Source organism: Oxyura jamaicensis, chromosome 1 (genome assembly GCF_011077185.1).
Source record: "Oxyura jamaicensis isolate SHBP4307 breed ruddy duck chromosome 1, BPBGC_Ojam_1.0, whole genome shotgun sequence".
Classification (NCBI taxonomy): domain Eukaryota; kingdom Metazoa; phylum Chordata; class Aves; order Anseriformes; family Anatidae; genus Oxyura; species Oxyura jamaicensis.
The window spans coordinates 115,652,062-115,676,134 of NC_048893.1; the positions used below are offsets into that span (position 1 = coordinate 115,652,062).

Consider the following 24,073-nt stretch of genomic DNA (forward strand, 5'->3'; position numbering starts at 1 on the left):
AGTCATGAATTACAATACCAATAAATCAGAAGGAAGCAGAAAACATTTCCCTGATTACATTTTTATGTAACAAATTACAAATATAGTCACCAAGACAAAACGGGATGAAATTAAGTTTTACCTGGTGGCATGAGCTTCATAAGAACACGTGCTCCATCTCTAAGAGGTGGCATATTTAGGCTACTGCCCAAGTCTGCGACTTGCCAAAGGAAAGAAATGTATCGAGGATGCAGTGACATGATCTTGAAACAAGCAAGTTAAAAACAAACAAACAGAAAAACACAAAAATAATTAAAGACAAAGTATAGGGGAAGAAATGTTTTTAAACTATCATTTCAGTACATGCTTACCACTCCAGGCAAACAGCTTTCAACTTCCGGGTTTGGACCATCACTGTAGTGATTACCATGGTTGCCCGGAGAACCAGTTGAAGAGTCAGAAGAACTATCAGGACTCGAAGGCATATTAGAATTTATCTGTGTGAGCTTAGCTGTAATTAGCTGCAAAACACAATCACAGTTTTATTAAGATTACACATAAATGAAGATTCTTTACTAAATAAAAATCTGATAGAATGTTAGTGGCACATTACAAGGAGGAATGGAACTGCTTCAGAGTAAGTGATGGTATTTTTAAGCATTTACAAAAGACAAGCAAAATAAATCATCAACTTGCAACACTTACCGTTTTATCTTTGAGATTCAATTGGCCAATTAATTTTCTATCATCTGCAGGATCCACCAGCTCACCACCAATGAACAGTTCTACTTTTGTGTGTGCACTGTTGGCTTTAATACGATTGAGAATACAACGTCGTACTTGGCCAATTGTGTCATTTGTGTGAGACCAAATATCCAGATCTTCCACCTGTCGGCCTTGATTTGGGAAACGAACTACCAGCGTGATATGTTTACCACGGAAAGCTCTGAAAATAAACAAACCAGATAAAGTTTCTTTTGCCCTCATGAAATATGTTAATTTTTCCTGCTCTTACTTTGTATTTCATCAAATCTTTACATATGGTGGGATACTCCAGCATAAGATTATTTTGTGAAGGAACCAGCAATCGTGCAAACTTAACACACAGAGTAACTTTCAAGAGCTGCACAACTGCATTAAAACAGTCAACTTTACAGTCAGGTTATAAACACTAACAGAACTGTAAAAAAAAGCTCTTTTTTTTTTTTTTTAAAAAAAGTTTTAGATCATTTCTCTTGCTTGTAATTTTCTGATCAAAAGGAAATAAAGCTCTATCAAACTGGCAACTATGTTTTGCTCTTTTAGTAACATAACACAGTTTTCAAATATAGCATGATGAGAAAAAGCCATCAGGTCACCAATGCCTTCTGTCAAAAGCTGTTAAAAGTTTTATATTAGAATTGCACTTTTAAAATCCCAATGCTCTTGAAAATTAAAACAGAAGTTAAAAAAAAAAAAGGAAGAAACATTTTCACATGAGCAGTGACTACACTTTGCACATTGGCAGGGCATCTACTAGGAAAGATGTGTCTAGATAACCCCAGCAAACTAATCCCATACAACAAAAGAAGGCAAAAATTCCTCATAAGAGCTTCTTGCTAACAAAACCTGTGAAAAAGTCTGAACAACTAAATGCCCATATAAACAAGATGCACTTGCAATCAATATATACAATAAAATGCTGTAGGAGCACTACTGCCACATCACGAAGAAGCAGAATCTCTTCAGTTTTCTTGACAAATAAGTCATTTAATAGAAGGGGGGCAGCAACCCCCAATCATTATTAAAAATACACATTAACTGCATCATAGATCCATATACTCAGTATATTCCTTATTTATATATTATGATATGCTATCATAAATCCATGCTCAGTATATCCCTTATTTCTTTTTGAGAATTTCTTCCCACATGCAGCAGCTACTAACACTGCAACAGTTAGTTTTCTTCTCTTCTGCTTTCCTCTCTGATGAAATAAATTATTTTCTTTATGAAAAATCTACACAACACTGGATTTAAGCGCTTCCCTCTTCTTTGTACTGAAGACAGAGTTAAAGAAGGAACAGCTAGGATTGAAGTTTTTACCCAAGGCTTAACTTTCCAAACAGAAGAGTGAAGGTATACAAAATAAATGCACTTTCAAGTGTCATTTCTCCTCTTCCTCTTTTTATGGGGAACATAAAGAATATTTCATTTAGAGGTAGCACTAAATTTAAGCCTGCCAAGTAAGATCAACATCTCCAAACAACTCCTGAGGAATAAGACACACATTGGCAACATGTTTTTCGTATGACAGGACTATGAAAAAAAAAGAGGGTTTGCCCATGCTAATGTAAAGAATAGTATTACTTTTAAGTACGTATTTGCAAAAAGGAAATACATCCAAAACAACCTAGCCACAAGGTACACTGTGCCAGTTCTAAAGCAAAAGACCAGAATCAAGGTTATTCTCAGGTCTCTTGTCCCTCTCATGTAAAGCAGAATGCCTGTTCCTTCAAAAAAACACAAATCACTACAGATAGAGAATACATGGATAAGAGAGATATAGGGAAAACAGAATTTTTAAAATCCATAAATACAACCTATGAACAGAAACACTTCACAATATAAAATCAAAGACGTTAATAATACTTTAGTTAACAGAAATCAAAATAATAGTAGTGCATTTTCACACATACCTTGACATAGGTAGGATAGTTCTCTCTTCATGGTAATCACTGTCACATTCATTTATATACTCTCTTAAAACAGTCAACACTCTGACCATTCGTATTGCTTCCTGTCTTGCACAATTAATACTGTCTTTATCTCCATCCAACACACATAATGTATCATAGGAGGCTTTGAGACGATCGAAACAGGACTGAATGAAGTCTTCATGAATCACTACCTATTTACATTTAAAAATTGGCGTATTTACAACAAATGCTATATAATATCATTCAGCTAGATGATCAAATGGTAGAAATAAAAAACAGGTAAGTTGCTCCATAAAGCAGTTTTATTCCGTGTTAGAATAAGCTCGCATAGCAAATGAGCTCTAATTTAGCACACACGTCAAAAGCCTTGCACAGGTTATCAGTAGTTGTAACTGTCGAGCATAAACCCGCACTTCAATAGAAAAGTGGAAGTTTGCACAGAGAATACTAAATTGGACTTCTTATTCAGTAACTCAGACTTCATTAAAGAATCCTGAGCTGACAATCTAGGATAGGTTAACTTTCTTTACACTAAGAGTGAACATAAAGCTAGAGAAAACCAGTTTTTTATTTTTTAAGTCTAACAACCTAGTTCCAAATAGCCTATTTTTCTGCATAAACAGACTTTAAAGCTACAGTAAGTATAGTGGCAACTGCAGCACATCTCTTCCTTCTGCCTGATTCCTAGCACCACCCTGTGCCTGACCTAGACGGACATACAACCTATAGTATCATCGTAAAAGGTCTGAAGTCTCCAGGTATAAGAAAATGCTTCCACTGCAGACTGTATTAAGTCTGCATAGTAAGTACTATGTACTATATGTACTATCAGTACATAATAAGTACTGATAGCTACAGGAGGACCATGAGGATGATCAAAGGTCTGGAGCACCTTTCCTACGAAGAAAGGCTGAGGGAGCTGAGGTTGTTCAGTCCAGAGAAGAGAAGGCTCTGGAGAGACTTATAGTATCCTTCCAGTACCTAAGGGGGGCCTATAGGAAAGCTGTGGAGGGACTCTGTTAGGGAGTGTAGTGACAGGACAAGGGGTAATGGCTTTAAAGTGAAAGAGAGTAGATTTAGATTAGGTAGTGGGAAAAAAATGTTCACAGTGAGGGTGGTGAGGCAGTGGCACAGGTTGCCCAGAGAAGCTGTGAATGCCCCATGCCTGGAGGTGTTCAAGGCCAGGCTGGATGGGGCTTTGGGCAGCCTGGTCTGGGGGGAGGTGTCCCTGCCCATAGTTGGGGTTGGAACCAGGTGGTCTTTAAGGTTCCTTCCAACCTGAGCTGTTCTATGATGCTATGTCAAGAAACCCAATTTACTAGCTACTAAACTGGCAGTTTGGAAGTCTGTAAAAACTTTTTTTTTTTTTGACAAAAACTAAGAAAATGAGAGTTAAGAAATAAAACTGGCAAGATATCAATTGGAGATTGTCTGGAGGACAATATTCTGCCCCCAAATTTGAGAAATCCCAATGGTTTACTTCCCCTGACCTTTCAGAAAGTTATTATCTTCTCTCTCTGTTCACTGAAATGCATCTCCCTGCAAAAATTAATGGAGGGAGAAAATATCTGATTTGCTAGAGTTCAGCCTGACAATTATACGGAACATTGTGATCCTCTATAAGGGACAAGAGGAAAAATATTACATTAGCTTGTGACAACACTCATCAGATCCAGCCATACTTGTGCAAGTACCACAACTGGAAGCTCAGACAGTTTTCTTAAGTATATGATATGGGCTGTTTTGTGAGTAGAAAGAGCAAATACAACAGATAAATTTAATGCGAAAGATTTATCAGAGCTCAGTCCATACATATCAGAAAATACTCTTAATTCCATGTCTGACTGCTGGACTCAGAAGTATACTCTTTAAAACAAGGAAACCACCCCCTATTTCAAGGCTTTCAAGCATAAAAATAACACTGAACTAAATTTTACTACTGTTTTTCTATCACATTATAATTTGTTATTTTTACCTGATTAACTTGTAACCTTGGGCCAAGATTAGTATAGATCTCTTTAAGAAGATCTATTGCTCTGTTTGCGATGTCATCATTTCCCTGAATCACAACCTTGTGTAATTAAAAAACAAACAAAAAAGTATATTAGAACAAGTTACAACTTTATGGTATAAAATTTAAAAACAACTACATACAAATATCATGGCACAGTAAGTCTAATTTATAAGGTGGAAGTAGCAAAAATGCTTAGTTGCATACAACCAATACAAATTATACTAGTTAACCGTGTAAGAGTCAAAATTAAAAACCAAGTATTTAAAGGGAGTTTAGAGCTAGAAAAAAAAGGTGATGTTTTATAAACAGAATGAAAGTACTGTTTCACCTTCACATTACATTTCCATTTTTATGTAAGAAAATAAGACAACTTGTTAAAATATTAGCATTCAAGTCTGTCTTCAAGTTACATATATTTGACTGTATTCTTGACTGCATTCTTGACTGTACTCTTGACCTCTATTCTTGAATGAGCTAGACATACCAAACTTGCAAACTCTGTGTTAGTATTCCTTTAGGGAATCTGGGCATTTGAACTATGTTATTAAGAACAGCATTATAAAACTTATACCTCTGAGATGCTTAAACAATCCATATTAAAGATCTAAAACCAGAATTTTCAAGTATTTTAAATGACCAGGGTTGGGTGGGAGAGGTATAAGGGAATGAGTTATTTTTCTGATAATCTAGATTTCCATTAACATCTACCACATCTTCATGGACACTGAAAGCAGCCCCTACAGGCAACCTCTGCAGGATACTGGGCTGATGTGTCATGAGTTGTCATGCTGCCAAACGGCAGGGCAGATCCAATTAAGTTGATTCCCACAACTAACATATGCTAGCATTGTGTCTAGCATTACTTGGGCACTTTGTACTCAACCACTGCGTCAGAACTTACTTGTATAAAAATCCCAATCTACTCTGGTTTTAACTGTTACCGTGATGATTAAAACACCTAACCCTTCAACAAGCCACAAACAAAACTCCTGAAGACTCCTGCCTTACACACAGTGTGGTATCCAAAACAGTCACAACAACCACACCACAGCGTGCTACTGTGGGTTCTACACAGCTCTTCAGAACTAGAAAGACTGAAAAAATAAGCATTAAATTGGATACTGATGTTTTTCACTACTGGATTTGGCCAGCTTCAGAACACTTTTACAAAGAAGCTATAATGCTTTCATTGAAAAGCTATAACCATGTTTAGGCAAAAGGCTGTGGATACAAGAGGAATCAAACCAGTCATCACTTGGTCTAATCTGGAATCACTCCAGTTTACCACACTGGAAGGAATAACATGAGTAAGCTTATCAAGTCGATAAAATGAATTGTATGTGTACACAGGGAGAGAGAGAAGACCTACAGACGATACACCATGAATGATTCTTCCTAAACAATACAGACAAGTTTTCAATACAGACAAGTTTTTAATCTCATATGCACACATAAATATACTTGATGTTTCAAATAAATTCCCATTAAATTCTCAAGTCCACAGACCAGTCTGCAATGCTACCAACTTACCTGCTGGAAAGACAGCAGAGTCAATGCCTATGTACTTAAATAGAAAAGGAAGCTTTTTGTAATTCTAGTCTGTAAGTAATAAATTACACATTCTTAAAATATTTAAAGAAAAAGATTAAGAAGGACTTAATAGTTAACCTTTCAGCTATTTCCTCCCATTAACTTACCCTCCAAAGGTAGTCTAATCCTATTAATTCCAGATCATCCATCATATAGGCTCGTCTTTTTGCTACTAGTTTCCCTTCTCGACAGTTCACAGCTTTGAAGAAACGTTCAAAACATTTCATTCCATTTTCTGTTAATAGGGAAGGATCCAGCTGAAGCACATTATTTTCAAAGAAGTCCTTATTAATGTCAGGGTCTAAGTCTGGTTCATCCCCCATTAGTTTGGAATACCATTTAAAACAGGCTTCGCGATCACAAAGATAAACCGCATTTTCAGCTAAACACTTCCATATTTGCTTCGCCTGAGGGGCACAGAGCCACAGCTGACCATCCTTCAATAAAAATCTTGAGCAAAACAAAGAGACAATTAACAGCACTGTCTAGTTGACATCTACAGTTACAATTCAGCAAGAAATACAAGCAACAATTTGAATATGCATTTTAGACATGTATATATATACACACACCCACAAACACACACAAGCATGTAAGTACAGTTCTGAAAACTATATTTACATCATCAGTCCTCTCATAGTTAGCCCCATGATTTCCTGGTAAAAGTTTGCAGCCGTCACAACATCGTATTTCAAACAAGAAAGGAATAAAATTAGGCAAAAAATGTTTTACACTAAAATACCAAGCACTGTATACATAATATATATACATGCACATCTCCTAAGGTAAACAATTCATTTTGAAGTCAGGTCACAGCACAAGAGATTAAATCACTTCTGCAGTCATTCACAATTACGTTTTAGCTCTTGCTTTAGCAAAACCACAAAATAAGGGATTGATTTTCTAGAATAGAACTAGAAGCAGAAGTAAAAAAAAAATCTAGTTGTAAGTTTTTGATCTGTGGTAAATTATTATTAAAGAACTATTAAAAACTTCGATTATGAAGGTTAACACTAAGAACGCTTCATGAAAAACAAGGGATAATGAAAGTTCTTAAAAATATTTTTACCAGTCTAAAAAAAAAGTCAAAACCAAGCAAGAAAAAGCTGTGAGTATGCACCTGAATAGCATCAACATACTGCAGCTCTTTCTTGAGCAGAGATCCTTTGATTTTTTTATTTTATTCAAACAGCTAGTATTAAAAAGTCTTTTTTTTTTTTTTGAATATGTGTATCTTTTCCAACCTCCTAAGGCTGACTACCTAGTATCAGTGTATGACACCAGTACATATCAATTTATGAACATGGACTTAGATTTGGCGTGGTACTACAGTAAGGACATGTGGGCATAAATTTACTTGGAGTATTTCAAAGTTTCAGCTATGTTATCCTAATATGCGTGTAGCTGTATCCTCATGCATATTGTATTCATGTCAGTAGGGTTCTGCACACAGACAGAAAAAGCCCATAGATATCTTAGGGCAAAATCAGAGCTATGGATTACAAAGATGCTAATGAACTTCAACTGGTTATTCCTATACTAGCATAGAAACTTTCTGAAAAAAAAACAAAAGAAAACAAACAAAACCCACCCACTTGGCCCATTTTTGCACCTGAGTTTTGAAAGAAGTTAATATAACAGCTTAAAGTTAAGAAAAACAGCTAGCATGACTTTTTTTCTTTCAAGTATTCAAGATAATCCTACCAAAGTAAAAAACAAAACAAAACAAAAAAAAGGTTAAGTTAAAACTAACCGTAAAAAATTAAGTCGCTCTTGTACTTCTTGCACATGACTGTATCTGCTTCCTGGTCTTACAGTTTGTGGATCATATTCACCATGCTCTGCAAATATAAAAAGTTTTATTAGACAATACATGCTGAGAAGACATGCTGACTCTAAAGGACAGGATGTATTTGAAAACTTGATAGCCAAAACATAATTAATACTAAGGGACAATGAATTTTCAGGAAGGATTACAAAAATCATTTTCAGCAGCCTAACAGTTAATACTACATTCTAAATTAAAATGGGTATAGGCAAAGATTTCTGAGGGCTCTTATCACATCAACGAACACTTACATACAGATATATGTGCTCACCATTCAGTATAATGAAACTATTACTGAATAATCAAGAAACTTCATTCTACTTATTCAAATTAATTCTTCCTCAGTAAATACATTTTCATTGGGAAGTAAGTCAGTTAAAATAAAAGCATATCAAGCATATCATTCAGATTATACGGTGTTTTTTCTTAAGGATGCTCTAATTTTATTACAGAGCATCTCCATAACTTTTTAAATTTTTAGGGTTTTTCTCCCCAGAGGAACCCACAACTCCAGGCTTTTAACACCTTTCTAAGTAGCTATATACATTATAGCACAGAGGAATAAAGTATATGACAAGCTTACTTACTGCAAGCTTGCAAGTACAAAAACAAATTCCTGTAATACTGACAAGCTTGAAACAGCAAATGTTGTGCAATATGAAAATAAGACAATAAACATTTATCTACAATTTGCCAAATCTGTGCATAATACTGTTTAGCAAGCAGTTGTTTGCTTCACACAAACACATTTTGGTTTCTAACCCCTCCCCCCCCAAGAGATACAATCTAGGTGTTTCTCAAATAATTTAATGATCTTCTTTAATTCCTTGTGAAAACAGAAGAGAACAGCTACATCAAGAACTAGTTTTATTTCCAGAGCTTGAGCATCCTCATCTGGATTTATTGTTGAAACACTACTGTATACAAAAGTAACCTCCTTCAGAGGAAGAATTTTCAAAACCATTAAATCAATTCGAATTCAGAAAAACATTCATTTTGTTCAGCAATTAAGGTAACAATTGCTAGCAATAAAATAGGCATCATTGGACCTTTGTGCATTTTGGAATTCTTCACAACAGGAAAGACTTCTTTGTTATGTATTTCTATTATAAGCAGGGCTCTGGTACTTGACATGTACTAGTAGGAAATACTTCATCATGACGTGTTGCATTACAGCTCCATTACAAACTAATTATTACTGCATTACTTATTTGCAAGAGTTATATAGATTACGTTCAGCTAAGACCTAGCTGTGGAAGACTATATCACGATAGCATCCACTCATGATAAAAGTGATCTTCAGAACTGAAAAATATATCAGTATTTCCTATTGTATTTATTTCCTTTCTTGATAAAAGTCTATCAACTGAAGCGTACCAACAGCGTTTCAAAATTAAGGGAAAATAATTGTCATAAATACTGCACTTTACATACAATAGGCTAAAAGTACATTAGTTTAAATTTTTTTATAAAAGGCAAATCAGAAGGCTAGTGGTTAATTGATAATGTATAGAAAAGTGAAGACATAGCCACCAGAAATCCTTCAGAAATTTAAATCTTAATCCTAATGAAGTGAGCATAAACGGGCAATTACGAAGAGATTCCTAAAGAAAGTATAGAAAACTAGCAAACAAAAAAATACTTAAGTATTAGATGTAGGAAACTTAAAGAATATGCTGTGGGACAAGCAGAGGAAACAATGAAGGCAGATAAGTAAATTGCAGAGAAAATATAACTAATCACCTTCAAATGTCGGGTAGTTTTTTGGTGGTTATTTTATTTTTATTTGGGGGTGGAGGTCAACTGTCTGGGATTTTTTTTTGTCTGTGAGAGAATTTAGATTAATTCACAGACACAAGTACCAAGAATGGCGGTGATAGAAGAATTCAAGTATTAAAGATCAGTCAGTTGTCCAAAGCCAATGTGAGAGTATTTAAGAATTCTGAAAAATGCTGAACTACAAAAATTCAGTCTATTCTCCATCTCAGATTCTTTCTATATCTCTCACTTTCTACACTGTGCACCTCACAGCAAGCCCAACCATGATCTTCAATTTTTTTTTTCTACGCAGAAGAATAAAGGAATGACCAGAAAAACTACAGATCAAAAAATGGTTGAAAGTTTATGTATAATTAGCGATAAACACATATAGGAGATTATAATCTCCTATAAAGGCAAAATTTCTCTAAATCACATTAATAGATTTGGATTGTTTTTTAATTTCATTAGAAAACAGAAGATGAAGGAGAATTGGCTATCAATCCACTCGAGACTTGAAAAGATGGAACTATGAGCTAAGACGTAACTTATCACTGAACAAAAAAGCAGCAGTAAGGAGAAAAAAATACAGGTGGCAAGCTTTACACCTTAGGCTTCTACGCTATGTCTAGAACTTAACGGACTGAAACATGATCTGCAAAGATGGTGAGAGCTTAACAGCGATAGAAGAACAATCAAGAAATCTAGGAGAACTGTAAATTAAGAAAATCTAACCCTACCGTAGTCAATAAATTACACTATGTCAAGTCTGGTGTTTGCAAAGTTAAGGACAAAAATTTCAAGTACTTAGAATTAAGGATACTCTACCATTTATATCAACTCAAAATCTGAACAGTATTGTTAAAATACACACAAAGACATTATTAACCAGTGCAAAGGAAGAACTGAAAATATCTACAATAAAAGGAGACGGAGTAAGGACAGACAAAAAGTAATATAGTATATAGTTTCTTTAAAAAAACCACCCTCTTTCAAGATTACGATGCAATACCAGTCACCTCATCTCACAGAGGGCTATGAAGAATAGGGTGGAAGTGAGTTCAATAGAAAATAAAGAGAGTGTCAATGATCAGGATAATTCTGATACATGGATTTGGTTCTTCTTTAACCTTAAAAAGGCAAAAATATAAAAGGGGATATGATAGAAAACCACAGAATCGCAGAAACACAGAATGGTTTTGGGTTTAAAGGGACCTTTAAAGATGACCTAGTCCAACCCCCTGCCACAGGCAAAGACACCTCTTACCAAAAGCCCCACCAAAGCCCCATCCAACCTGGCCTCGAACACTTCCAGGAATGGGGCATCCACAGCTTCTCTGAACAACCTGTTCCAGTACCTCACCACCTTCACAGTGAAGAATTTCTTCCTAACATCTAATCTAAACCTACCCTCTTTCAGTTTAAAACCACTACCCCTTGTCATATTGCTACCTACATTCCTCCCTCAATCGAAGAATCACCTCCCTCAGCCTGCTGGCCACACTTATTTTTAAGGAGACCCAGGATACGCTTGGCTTTCTGGGCTGCAAGCGGGCACTGCTGGCTCACGTCCTATTTTTCATCTGTGAGTATCCCCAGGTCCTTCTCTGCAGGGCTGCTCTCAAACCATTCATCCCCCAGTCTGTATGGAGAGCAGAGTTTGCCCTGACCAAGGTGCAGGTCCTTGCACTTGGCCTTGTTGAACCTGATGAGGTTCACATGGGCCCACTTCTAAAGCCTCCAGGTCCCTCTGGATGGCATCCCTTACTTCTGTTTCATCAACTGCACCACTCAGCTTGGTGTTATCCATGAACTTATTGAGGGTGTACTCAATTCTACTATCCCATGACATAGTGATAAGTAACAGAATAGAGATGTCTGTTCTCTTCTTCACAGAAAACAGGTATAGGAGCCTTTTCCTTCAGAAAATAAAAATATTGCAAGTTCAAAATGAATACAAAAAATTCACAAAATACATAGTGATTTTGGAGTTAATCAAAAAGATCTGTGGGCTATGGGACTTTTTTTTTTTCCTATGGCACTTCTCTGTCCTGGGCTGTTTGGGTTTTTGGCTTTAATCTTCTCCCTCTGTCCTGTTCACTTTCACCAATTCAGTTTGATTTTATAGCTGTCCGGTTCTTATATTCTGTCCATACAATCACGATAAACTTCCTTCTCCTTTCATTCATTCCCATCCCTCCCCCGTTATCTTCTCTCCTCCTCCAGGAAGCCGTGGGAATATTGGGATGAGTGCAAATTTGATGCTGTTTTCTCTCTATTTTGCTCTACTTGCTCTACAAAACCTGAACTAAGTTGTATAGGGAGGAATTGTGTACTACTGTCTTAGTGTAGTAACTAGAAGATTAGTAGATGGTGTAATACATAATTAAGGGCAGACAAAGTATCCAGGAAGAAAAAAAAAAGCTGCAGTAGTATTCCTCTGTTTTTGCACTCTGATACAAAGGGGAAGAAATTTTGCAGTAGCTTCATTTAAAGAAAGAACAACTTAATTGCTTTCTGAGTAGATTAAAGTTATCCTCTTTGCAAATTTTTAATTTCTATGGTGCCAAAACCATTTGTATTACTGCTTTATTGAGTCATTGTGCATCTGTGTGTGTGGGGAGCTGGGAGGAATAGGGGAATGGGTTGCAGTTTTTGGCTTAAGAAAAAAACCATGCAAGACATTAGCCTAACATTTGTGCTAAAGTAATTGACAATTTGATAAGTAAATATAGTCAAAAATGACTTTCTGGCTTCTGAGTTAAAAATTAATTGAAATTAATGAATAACAGTTCATATATGAACAGCATGTGTAGGTTATTTTTGCACAAACACAAATGCATTAGAATATAGTTGCTGATTATGTTTCCTTCAAAACCCTGAGGCCAAACCCCAGATTTTCATCACTGGCCAAAGTCCAAGAAAAAGAGAGCTATCCATAGAGTTAAGATGCAAACGTTCACTATAAATGGAATTGTGTTTTTGCATCACTTTTGCAAAGTTAAACAGCACTCCAATAGACTGTAGAAGTTACATCAAGCGAGAGACACACTATTCTACCTTCCCAGACAAGATTAAACTTAAGACACTATTGCTTGAGAACACAATAAAACGTTTGAATATTAATTAGCACGTTATCATTAATGAAAACACTTAGGGTAAACCCTCCCATGTACCTCTGAATAAAAAAATATAGCCATGGTACACAGATTTAGCTTAAATGTAGTACTCATTAACCTACACCAGGATGAAACTATCATTTTCACATTGCACCACTAGTAAAACAAGATTTCAAAGAACATTTTAGGTATCTGTATCAAGTACTCCAAAATTAAAAGAATTACAGAATTAAAGGTTTGTAGGCAACTTACCTACTTACCTAAGCATAGGAAGACACAACCCCACACAGACAGACTTTACAAAATGAACATATCCTGTTCTCTCCAAACAGTCAGAATTGAATTCCTATATATTATAGTGCCATTTTTGAGATGTAACTAACAGGTTGGTAGGATGCAATGTAAGGTATGCATATGTATGCATAGGGTAGAATGGTCCCTGGTTGCAGTCAATAAAATACACGTGTGGGGGTAAATTTCCTCCTCTCAGTTTTGCGGGCTTAGTTAAGTACATAAAGTACTGTTGGTCCAGTGTTACAGGGATAGCCATTGTCCAACATTCTCCTTCATTTCCCTACTCCTACTTCAGTAGCTAGAAAGCTAGCTTCCTTCAAGGATAAGAATGTAAACTCATCAGTGCAGGGCTGAGTTTAAACTGAAATTTATAAATACTAACACAATATGCTGTCAAAGTGTTGCTGGTAACAAGCACAGTGAGAAAGCAGCTAAACAGAAACAGAACTGCATGGTAAAAATAAAATAAAATGGTACCACTGTGGTCTTAAGTCCTTCTCCCTGACAATTTCCAAACAATGGCTTCAAACAGAATTGATTTAAAAACGTCTCAAAGGACCCTACAAAAATTCAAAACTAGGAGTGGGACAACATCCAAGATTATTATTAGGACTTTCCACAAAAACCACCACCCTAATCTAAGTAGGGCAAGATGATGCTTATCAATCCACAGATAAACAAGTACAGTCACTTCCCCATATCATGCTCTAGACCACGTTTTCAATCATGAACCAACAAACCATTTGCATTTTAAGCTTTTCTTGCCCAGTCTGACACCACAAAGGCTATCAAACCCACAAATGCTCTAAAATTAAGTGAACAAACAATAATAGTTATTTCATTATGAGAACTGGCTTTCAACTCCATTTTCAACTGGAGTTTTTACACACTACTTATGAGGCCAATTTTTATTTAATAACTTACCTTTAGCATACTGCCTCATGCTTTCCATATAGGCAGAGAGATTTTCTGCAACCAATGTAACTAGGGCATGATTGTGCTGAAGTTGATTGATTAAGTCATGTCGGTAAAACACATGGGGACTTCGTTGAGTTTGACTGAAATTAAAATATAAGCGTTGTAAGAAAAGCAGAGAAGTCTTGCATCTAACAGTCCACAAACCAATTTAAGAAACTAAGGTCTTCAATGCAAGTTCTACACTTTGCTACAAGATTTAAAATAAAAAGCATACTAGGTCTCTGACAATGCATTTATTTTTTCTTCTGATGCATCAATAGTTTTTACCAGTTATTAAAATCATTTACATAATGAGGATTATACAGTTGTAGTACATATTAAAAGTATCAAAGCAATCTGAGCAGTTAAATATGCTGGAGGCAGAATAACTGCAGCAAGTCAGGAATAGAAATACCTGCCTGCAAACCGCACAGTAAAGATGGAGACTCTCAGCTGTAGTATAGCTACGATATGCGTAACCACAGTTTCCTCTGCATCCGATATTATTTTCTTAACTTAATATTAAAACAAAGCAAAACTACCAGCTTTCAGAATGAAAGCTCATAGTCTTATATTTTTTCAATACTTCAAAAAACTGTACAACTGTACATTGTCTTTTTCCTTCCCTAACAATATCCAAAAAAAAGTTGGTACAGACAAAAAAGCAGTTACATGCAACATACAGTGTAAGAAAAAACAGAATGAGAGCTCAAAAGTAGAAACACCACAAATAAATAAGTTATAATTTAAGTCTACTATAAAAAATCTGAACAAAATGCTACTCTTAAAGGATATTAGTCATATTTAGTTTGCAAAAGTAAATTGCAAGAGCAAATATGTAGCTTGAGTACAACACCCACATGCCATGAGCACTATCAAATTCTAGGACGTGGGACTACTAATCGCCCCTGCAGAATAACCTTAAAATGCTTCAACTCCTCTATATCACGGCACTCACGTCTTGGCTGCATAACCAATGCAAACTTGCATCGCTCTTCTAAGAGAAAGAGGGGGAAAAATGAGCTATTTGTTGTACTGCCTCTCTGCTGTTCCCAATAGCCTGCCCAGAAGAAATACAAATGAGATTTCCGAACTGTTCTTTCTTCCAACTCTCAGAGTACACTCCAGAACTAGCTAACTAGATTGCTGGTAGGAACTCTCATCCTTCCTGGTCTCGGTACCACATGAGCTACAACACTCAACAGTATCACCACACCTTGTGAGAACAGTAGGGGAGACAAGAAATCCTAGTTTCATAATCAGCTGCTAATGATCTTGCAGCTGATAACCACACTGCACTGTAGATGTAATGACAGCAGCTCAACTGATTCATCAGGTCACTGTCAATTTGGGTTTAAAAGACAGAAGCCATCAACTTTCTTCCCAGATATCCAGTAATTTTGTTATCTGTTACCAACAGAATATGGTCTGCTAAGCAGAGACATTTTCAAAAGATTGTTTCATAATATGCAGTTTTCTAGAACAATTTGGAAGAGGCATTTAAAGCACAAATTCTGTTAAAAAAAAAAAAGCAGAAGCCTGCAGTACAGAAAACAAAATACATAGAAGCATCAAGGCAGAAAACATACAGGACTTTATATATACAGAAAGAATATCCTTTGTTTTCACCATAAGAAACTTTCCAAGTACACTTCATTCCAACTCTGTCAACCCCCTGTCTCAGCATAAACTAGCAGTAAAACCAGCAAAAGATTGTGTCTGTTTTAGTGGCTACCTGAGACACTAGCTCTAGATAGAAGGATGTATTGACAAAAGGTAACATTAAATAAGAATGTTGATAATTTAGGAAATACAGATGGTGAAACACTTAAGGGAACGAGCATAAGCAAGGAGGTGCATTTTGTTGAATTTAGATGCCAATAGCTTGGTTCATACACTCTTAATATTAGGCATTTCTATCAATCTCACCAAATACAGCAAAGAGGAAGCTTTATCTGCAGAAGACTAAGTAGATCTTCCAAGATACACTTTACAATTCAACCCTCACACCCCTCAATCACAGGCACAAACAGATAGATAATTTGGACACATTAATTCACCTGGGTTAGCAACCAGTCCAAAAAGCTGATAATTGTAAGAACTGGAGTTATGAGCTAGGAGTTGTTGCATAGTATTTGTGAGCAACATGTAAACTGTTAATCGTCAGCTAGGATGGAGTCAAAGGCAAGATGATTGTACGTATGCACAGAAAAAAAGCTAATTTGACAAGACTTTTCAAATTTGTTTCCTACAGTTAAAGCAAACTCCACATAAAACTACAAAATGATTCCAGAAGCCTCTAAGATTGGGCTAATTGGTGATGTTTCCATTATAATATACTGCTTTACTAATAAACTAAGAAACATGAAAAATGGATGTTAGGAGCAAAACTTATCTTTCCATTACCCTTCTGCTAAATGGATATCAAAAGCCAATGTACAGGAAGAAAAGGTATCATTTTGAAATGAATGCCAAAGCACTTTAGAAACGCTAAGAAGAACATATAGCAATTAGACTACTTATACTCTACAAAAAATATTTGCAGTGACAAAGCCAAAGTCCCAACCAACTTAATTTAAATGGATTTTTTTTTTTTTAAAAACAGTAAGATTATTTATCTGCACATATAACTTGCCTCACATAATACTGCATATGACTCAGCTTTCAAAGTCAAGAGATCTTCTATGAAGGCAGTAAATGCTATCCTACCATTAAAAGCAGACATTAAAGATCCAAACAGAGACATAAACCAGCAAATTCTTCTCTTAGGTTAAAAAAAAAAAGAAGTGACTTGAGACTAAGTTCATTGTTGTCTTAAAGGAGTTACAAAATTCAAACTCTTACAAAAGATCCTATCAATGTTCACTTAATTCTTCTAGGGAAGTAATTTTGTAGACCAACCTTGTACTGCTAGGGTAGACACAGGTTAAGCCTAAGCACTTGAGAGTGGTCTACAGGAGACATTCTCCATTTCATTACAGAAAAATGAGTAATTTTCTGTACCTTGAGAATTGTTGAGTAACAAAGTTGAGTATTTCTTAACCAAAAAGTGGTATCCTTGCACCAATCAAGAATTAATTTTTAATGCTATTGCAATTCTAATTAAGCTAAACTCCCAAAACATACAGTGTTTAGAGGTGGTCAGGAAGTTAAGTGTTGCCAAAGCAACTATATAACCTGTCACTTTGCTCAACTTCAGAATTAACTGTCAACAATTAGATCCTCCTCCCCAAAAGAATCTCTACAGTGCCAATGACATAAGGTAATTTATACTTCAGTTTGCCAACCATCAACAGCCTTACTTGTTCTGGACTAAACATTTAATTGCAAATGAATTTAAACACCCAAAGAAGTAGTATATGGATTATGGAACTAATGTCACACATACAAAACTCTGGGAGAAATTTTAAGACAACTGTCACAATGACCAACTGTTTCAATCTATTTTCAACCCAATTCTAGAAGGACATTAAAGTTTTAAGTTGATATGTGTTAGATGCACGCATTAGTTTCCTGACTGTATCAATATTACAAATTATCTGGAAGCTCGGAGGACTGGAAAGTCACTAATTACTTTAAAATCATGTTTTAACTCACTATGGTGTCCCAGTCACCTGTGCAATAATTTCTGATTAAAGAATTCCCTCAAATACATCTTCCTAATAAAGGCTTCTTCACATGAGAGTCCCCTGAGCAAATCCTTTAATCCAAAGTTTTCTTTCCTACTTTACGTGTTTTCATATTCTGCATAAACTGTGGTATTACCACATACTGCAATGCAGACTTCACTGAAGTTTGACAAATGGAAGAGACGATCTGACCAAAAATAGGGAGATTCAAGCCATCCAACTGTACATACACTTGCCTTACAGGGAAACTAAATTTCTATACTCAAAAGAAAAGTTAGGTTCCTTCCAAGATTAGTTCAGAGCAGAAACCCAATCAGTGCCTTGAATGAGCTTCAAGAACTGAAAGCAAAGCTTTTTTGTTCAGGTACTATGCTAAGAAGTGTCCTACTTCAAGTACCACAAGTAACCAGGTGGCTACATTCCTCTAGATCTCAGAGCCTGTAAAAGGTTAAGAACTAAGACACAGAAAACAGGCACATGTGCTAATAAGTTAATATCTTTGTGACCTCGCTGCAAAAAAACTCAAACGATCATTAATGAAAAATTCTAACAGATTAAAGTGTCATGAAAACTGAGAAATATGTTGCAAACTAAATTAATAAAGAAGTCTCCAAGAACCAGGAATGCAATATCACAGCTCCTTAAAGCAGTAGCAGTAAGAAGGTAGTGTTGGGTAAACTGAAGGCTTGTTTTCAACTTTCCCTGCCTTAATCTTGTAAGCAGACTTTAACAGTAATATTGATTTGAATAGTTTACCTGCTTACAAGAATGAAAACAAAGAAATTATATAGTACTGATAAATAAACAACGTTTTCCTGAAGTTTGGAAAATTTCTCATATGGATACAAAATTTTTTTGGTGAACAATTTATGTAGCGAGAAAATACTTTAATGAAACCAAGTTCTAGATTTTAACCAGTCCCTTTTGGCTTTTCATATATATATTTTTTAATTACACACAAGATAATGTATTTTATTTATACTTTGTAAGCTAATTTCACTGTTAAGCACTGAAGATAACAGTGATAACAGTGATGAAGATAACATAGATAACAGAAAACAAACCCAGATTCTCTGCAAATCAGACTACTATTCTTCTAAAAATGAGTAAAAGCATGTTTCACAAAAAGAGTTCATGTTAATGCTCTCTTACAAAACACTACGTGTTTTAATTTTTATATGCTGTCTATACACATTAAAATGCAAAAGAGCATCTTCAAACACAGGTCATGATTTAACTAAGGTCTCCCTGCCTCTCATTTAAAATAATAATAAAAAAAAAAAAAGGCAAAAAATTGCTTTATTCCAACCCTCTCAACTTATAAGAGACAACACCATACTTGCATTCCATTCTTACCTCATATTCTGTGGTGCTTCACCAAACAAACTGCAAATTTCTCTAATTTGTTTCAGTGCAGGAATGACCCATTTGTCATTTGTGCGAAGCTCTTCTATAAAACGATCTATCCACTGGATCTTTTGTGTATCTCGATCCTTAAAGAACAAGTATTTACAATCAAGTATATTTCAGAAACAATTATCATTCCCCTACTTTGCTTCCACAACAGAACAGAACATACAAAGCCACACAACTATTAGACCAACTTAGTTCTGAAGCATACATTCTTAAGATGATCTGAACTGCATCCCAGTATCAGTGTGATACAAACTCTGCCTGCAACAATCACTGAAGAATTCAGTACATATTTAAAAAATACAGCTAGATAGGATCATCAGTCTTAATTTGCTTTTTCTCCTTTCAATTATTTCTACCCATCGGTCAGACTAAACTGCTATAGAACATCAAGAAACCATGAGGAGCAGTTTCTCAGCTACGAAATAACACCTGCCAATGGCTGTAAAGGTGGATAATAGATTCATTTTGAATCATGATGAATTAAATATTCTGGTTGACTTTTGCTATATTACAAACACCCTTTATTTTATTTTATTTATTTTTTTTTGGGGGGTGGGGGGGTGGACTTTTAGTGACTGATTTCACAACAGAATCATACCAGATTACACACCTGTGAACAGCTGTAATCTAAGATTTTAATATGGGCACTAAGAGCCTGGTCCATGATATCAACTGGTACATCGTCACTATGAGCCAAATTCCATAAAAGGTTCAGCACTTTGTGTGCCATCACACCATCCTTGTCATCCTCTGCAAGACGACGGATTAACTCAAGTAGCTTCTCACGTTGTTTCTTGCTTGCATTTGTCCAACTTGCCTAAAGAAAGATTTTATTCAATATGAAAGTTAAGCTTTTCTAATCTCACATACTATAACATAAACCATTATAAATGATGCAAAAATATAAATAGTATTCACATTTTTCATTAAAAATACCATGTTATAGCAATACCTAAGTCAAAACTGAACAGTTCTAGCGCTTACAGTTAAAATGTATTTAACTTTGAGACTTAAAAATTAAGATTCTTTAAATAAACACCACAGATATGCTTACAAAAGTTAGTAACAACCCCGACCACTTCATGAGTAGTCAAAACAGACTGGACTCGGCTGTTTCTTACAAATGCTTTCTCAAATCTCCTGTGCTTATACTTAAAAGACTCCTAATTAACTTATAACCGCTAAATGAGTAAAAATTCAGTTTTACTGGTGCCTCGGAATCTGACAAACAAATGTTCTCTCTATCAAGTTAACCTTTTTTCTGAGTTAGTTATCTATATAACATTGCTTCATATCCATCTCTCAGAATCAGACATGATGGCTTACCCATAGAACTTCTGAGCATTTATGTCAGTATCTAGATTACGGAGCATTCAGCCCATATTTACCAAATCAGAAGTCACCCATTAATTGGAGCACAAATTGCATGCAAGCCAAAACGTTACTGTCAGGCATTTATCTAAAAACAGAAAACTGAGTCTACAAAGCTCGCCTGCATTTTCTCACCTCCTGAAAGTGCAACAGGAGAACAGTCCATATGACTACTACTAGAAGCTAAAAATGTAAATGTTAGCATACATAAAAAGCCAGTGAATAACACAATCTTTCAGAAACAAGTTTTGTGTAATGGCTACAATCAAATCATTGTATGTTTATAAACATTTTCCTTTATCTTCCTGAGACTGTTTCTTCCTATGCGTATGTTAACCAGGGCAAAATTATTACATGGTAAAGATGAAGTGGGGAAATGAGTCCCTCATCTCCTCCTCTACTTGAGGATGGTAAGTAGCAATAACTGGTAAATTTCATGAAAGGTACTCTAACACTAAGAGAAAAACATTCTTTATCAAACCACCAACACTCAATAATTTAGAATGAACACAATAAGGTATTAATGGTAAGTAATTTATTTGAAAAGGTCAATATGCATAGTATTGAAGTGACATTTAGCAATTCTACAGTCCTCAACATATGTGCATTCCCCAGAAGTGGTCATCAATTAAACTAGCATAATGAGCCTTTGCTTTAGACAGGAAGTAAACAAAATCTCAGTGATGCTCAATAAAGTATAACACAATCTAGCAGTTTTAATAGTAGACATTACAAATTGTTGCTATATACAGAAAAGTCTTATAACACAAGATAATTACCCACATAAAGTACATGTTGAAAGAGTCACAAATCTGTAGCCAACTTCACAATCCGTTTCCTAAGTACGGTCAAAACATGCATAATTACCTTAAAACAATCGAACAGATGATCAAGCTGTTCAGGAGAGAAATCCCAAGCTAATTTTGCAAGGAGGTCATGTACATTCTTTACAATGGCTTCATGTTTTCCTGCCTGTCAAGATGACAAAGAAAATTGACCAATGTTTGCAACAATCAATATTAACTCAAGTAGTAAGACATCCTCTATCGGTTTTACAAGAAGGCTGTCTGAAGTGCTCAGCAAGAATAGCTGATGTTGTGGGAGAAGCATCAAACTGGTATCTGTTTCACTGGGAAATCATATTATTTAGGATCTGTTTGCCTTGTACGTGTAACTATTCAAAACGTGTGTTCATTGTGCATGTACACAAGTATTTATTTAGAATTATAACTACTGCAGTCACTATTTATTTTTTAAATCATACGGGGATGGTAAAATGAAGTCTACACTAGCATTTAAATTTAGCATTTAAATCAGTATTTTCTCTTTTTTTTTTTTTTTTTTTAAAAAAAGGAAAGGACTCAAAATCCAGTTCTTCAATGAATTTCACTGAATTTCATTCAAGCTGCAAGACAAATTCTAGTATTTCCACATAGTTTCTTAGGCTGAAAAATTTGTTTTGTGCTAGCACATTCATGAATGACTTGTTAGCCAACAGAAGCTTATAACCTTATAAAATCTATCAACCAAACAACTAATGGCAAAGTCTTGAGTTATAGACTAGATAATATTTTAAATTAGAGTTTGGCATATATCATAATTTTGACATTTAAGGAGCAAGACAATACAGAAAAAAGAGCTAACTGAATTTTGACTCTGGTTGAGAAGAACATTTCCTTCCTACAATTCCCAGCAGGATAGCACATCCCATACTTTAAATCTACACTCATGAAAAACAGCAGTTTTGGACTATACGTATCAGTAGCTCCTCTACTATAGAAAAATTTTCTCCAAGTGTAGAATAAAATATGCAAGACAGAAAAAAAAATCTCTGATGTAATTAATCTTTTACAGTATTAAAGATACATGCTTGAGCAGTTTTGGAAATAGTTTCCTTCTAAAAGCTTGCATTAGTATTCACTTTAAAAAAAAAAAACAAAAAAAAAAACAGCCCCTAATATGCTGTGCTGTAGAATTCTAAATTGTGTGCCCTAAATTTACTTACAAAAAAAAAACCACAAAAGAACAAGTAGCAACATTCATATTCATATTATCAGTCAGATTATGAGAGAAGGAATTACTAAACCATTTATACCACTCAATTTTGCAAAATATCTCCTCCTTTTATTCTCTTAGCAGTCCGTTTTCTGGATAGAAAGAAAAACTGAGAGCATACAGGACAGAAAGAACATCTGTAACATATGAAAGGAGAAGCATGTACTGAGCTGTACAACACAGCAGGAGGAGATACAAAGCCTAGTGTGTGAACTGTGAGCTTACTGCATGGAAACAGGGAAATCCATTTAGAGTTCTAGTTAAATGCTCTAGAATGTAAGTAATAAAATCCCAACATGAATTTCTGCAATTTTACTTCTTGTCCATCTGGATGAATTCCTGTAACTCAACAGGTTGCAACTTAATTCTTGCCGTTGGAGACTTCAGCATTATTCCTTGAATCAAACATACCTCTATTTAGTAAATGTTGTCTTTGTAAGATCAGAACTTAAAGCTTACGTTGCCTTCTAAAGTCAAAAGTAGCATATTTTTATTACTTCTCATGGACTACTTATTTTTATTCTATTTGTACATTGAGATTCTCAGGGCACTACTGTATCGTTAACTGTAAACTTGTGCATGCTCACCCTCTAAACCCAGGCAAAAACATAATGTCTCCAGTCTGAAAGCAAAACCACATCAGTAGTGCACTGAGTCAGAGCTAAAATAGCCTGCCTGTTATATAAAGCTACACAGTAAATCAACTCCCGCTACCGAATTTCATGCTCCAGCTGCTCTTAGAGGCAATCATTTAATAAGAACTTCTAAAAACTACTAAACATGTGGAGCAGTGAATATGGAAAAAAAATATTCTATATTAGCAGACTTTGGTTTTCTTACCCCCCCCCCCCTTTTTTTTTTTAAGTCTGTTTTAATTTCATGGCCAAAGCCACAGTGAAAACATCTACACCTACTGAATCCAATATTCAATGGAAAAAAAAAACAAACACAAAAACACAGAACAAACCTGCAAGTGCACCAAGGCAACAATCTAACTGAAAGCAAGAAAAAAAATTGAGCAGAGCAAAGCAGGTATTTGAGAGCATGGAAGATTTATTCCTAAACTTATTTTGTAACTGCTGCGGTGGGCTATCCCTAACTTTTAGGGGTTGCACAACTTGTTCACACATTTTTCGAACAGTAGAAGTATGGCTTAAACTAACTTACCCACAAGTCCCTGTTTTCAGGGCATCTGAGTAATACACTTAACTGCCTGGAAGATTTCCCCCCCCACACCCCCCCGCCCCCCAAATTTTGGTTACTTTTTCCTATAGAAGGTGAGGCTCTAATATAGCTAACACAAGCATACAAGTAGTATTATTACTTTTCTAAACCTTTCCCCACTCCCCCAATATCTTACAAAG

The 24,073-nt window shown here is 35.4% G+C and overlaps 1 protein-coding gene across 2 annotated transcripts in view; it reads right to left on the bottom strand.

Moving 5' to 3' along the window:
• USP9X (ubiquitin specific peptidase 9 X-linked) overlaps window positions 1–24,073 on the bottom strand; it is a 101,154-nt gene that overhangs the window by 36,632 nt on the left and 40,449 nt on the right. For both annotated transcript variants that reach the window (XM_035315988.1, XM_035315987.1), the window contains exons 11-21: window positions 21,522–21,626; window positions 19,894–20,100; window positions 19,224–19,360; window positions 14,206–14,339; window positions 8,036–8,123; window positions 6,390–6,732; window positions 4,654–4,749; window positions 2,658–2,869; window positions 685–925; window positions 351–500; window positions 122–242 (exon numbers count right to left, since the gene is read on the bottom strand). In XM_035315988.1, the coding sequence (XP_035171879.1) occupies window positions 122–242; window positions 351–500; window positions 685–925; window positions 2,658–2,869; window positions 4,654–4,749; window positions 6,390–6,732; window positions 8,036–8,123; window positions 14,206–14,339; window positions 19,224–19,360; window positions 19,894–20,100; window positions 21,522–21,626 (1,834 nt within the window). The remainder of the gene's footprint in view (window positions 1–121; window positions 243–350; window positions 501–684; window positions 926–2,657; window positions 2,870–4,653; window positions 4,750–6,389; window positions 6,733–8,035; window positions 8,124–14,205; window positions 14,340–19,223; window positions 19,361–19,893; window positions 20,101–21,521; window positions 21,627–24,073) is intronic.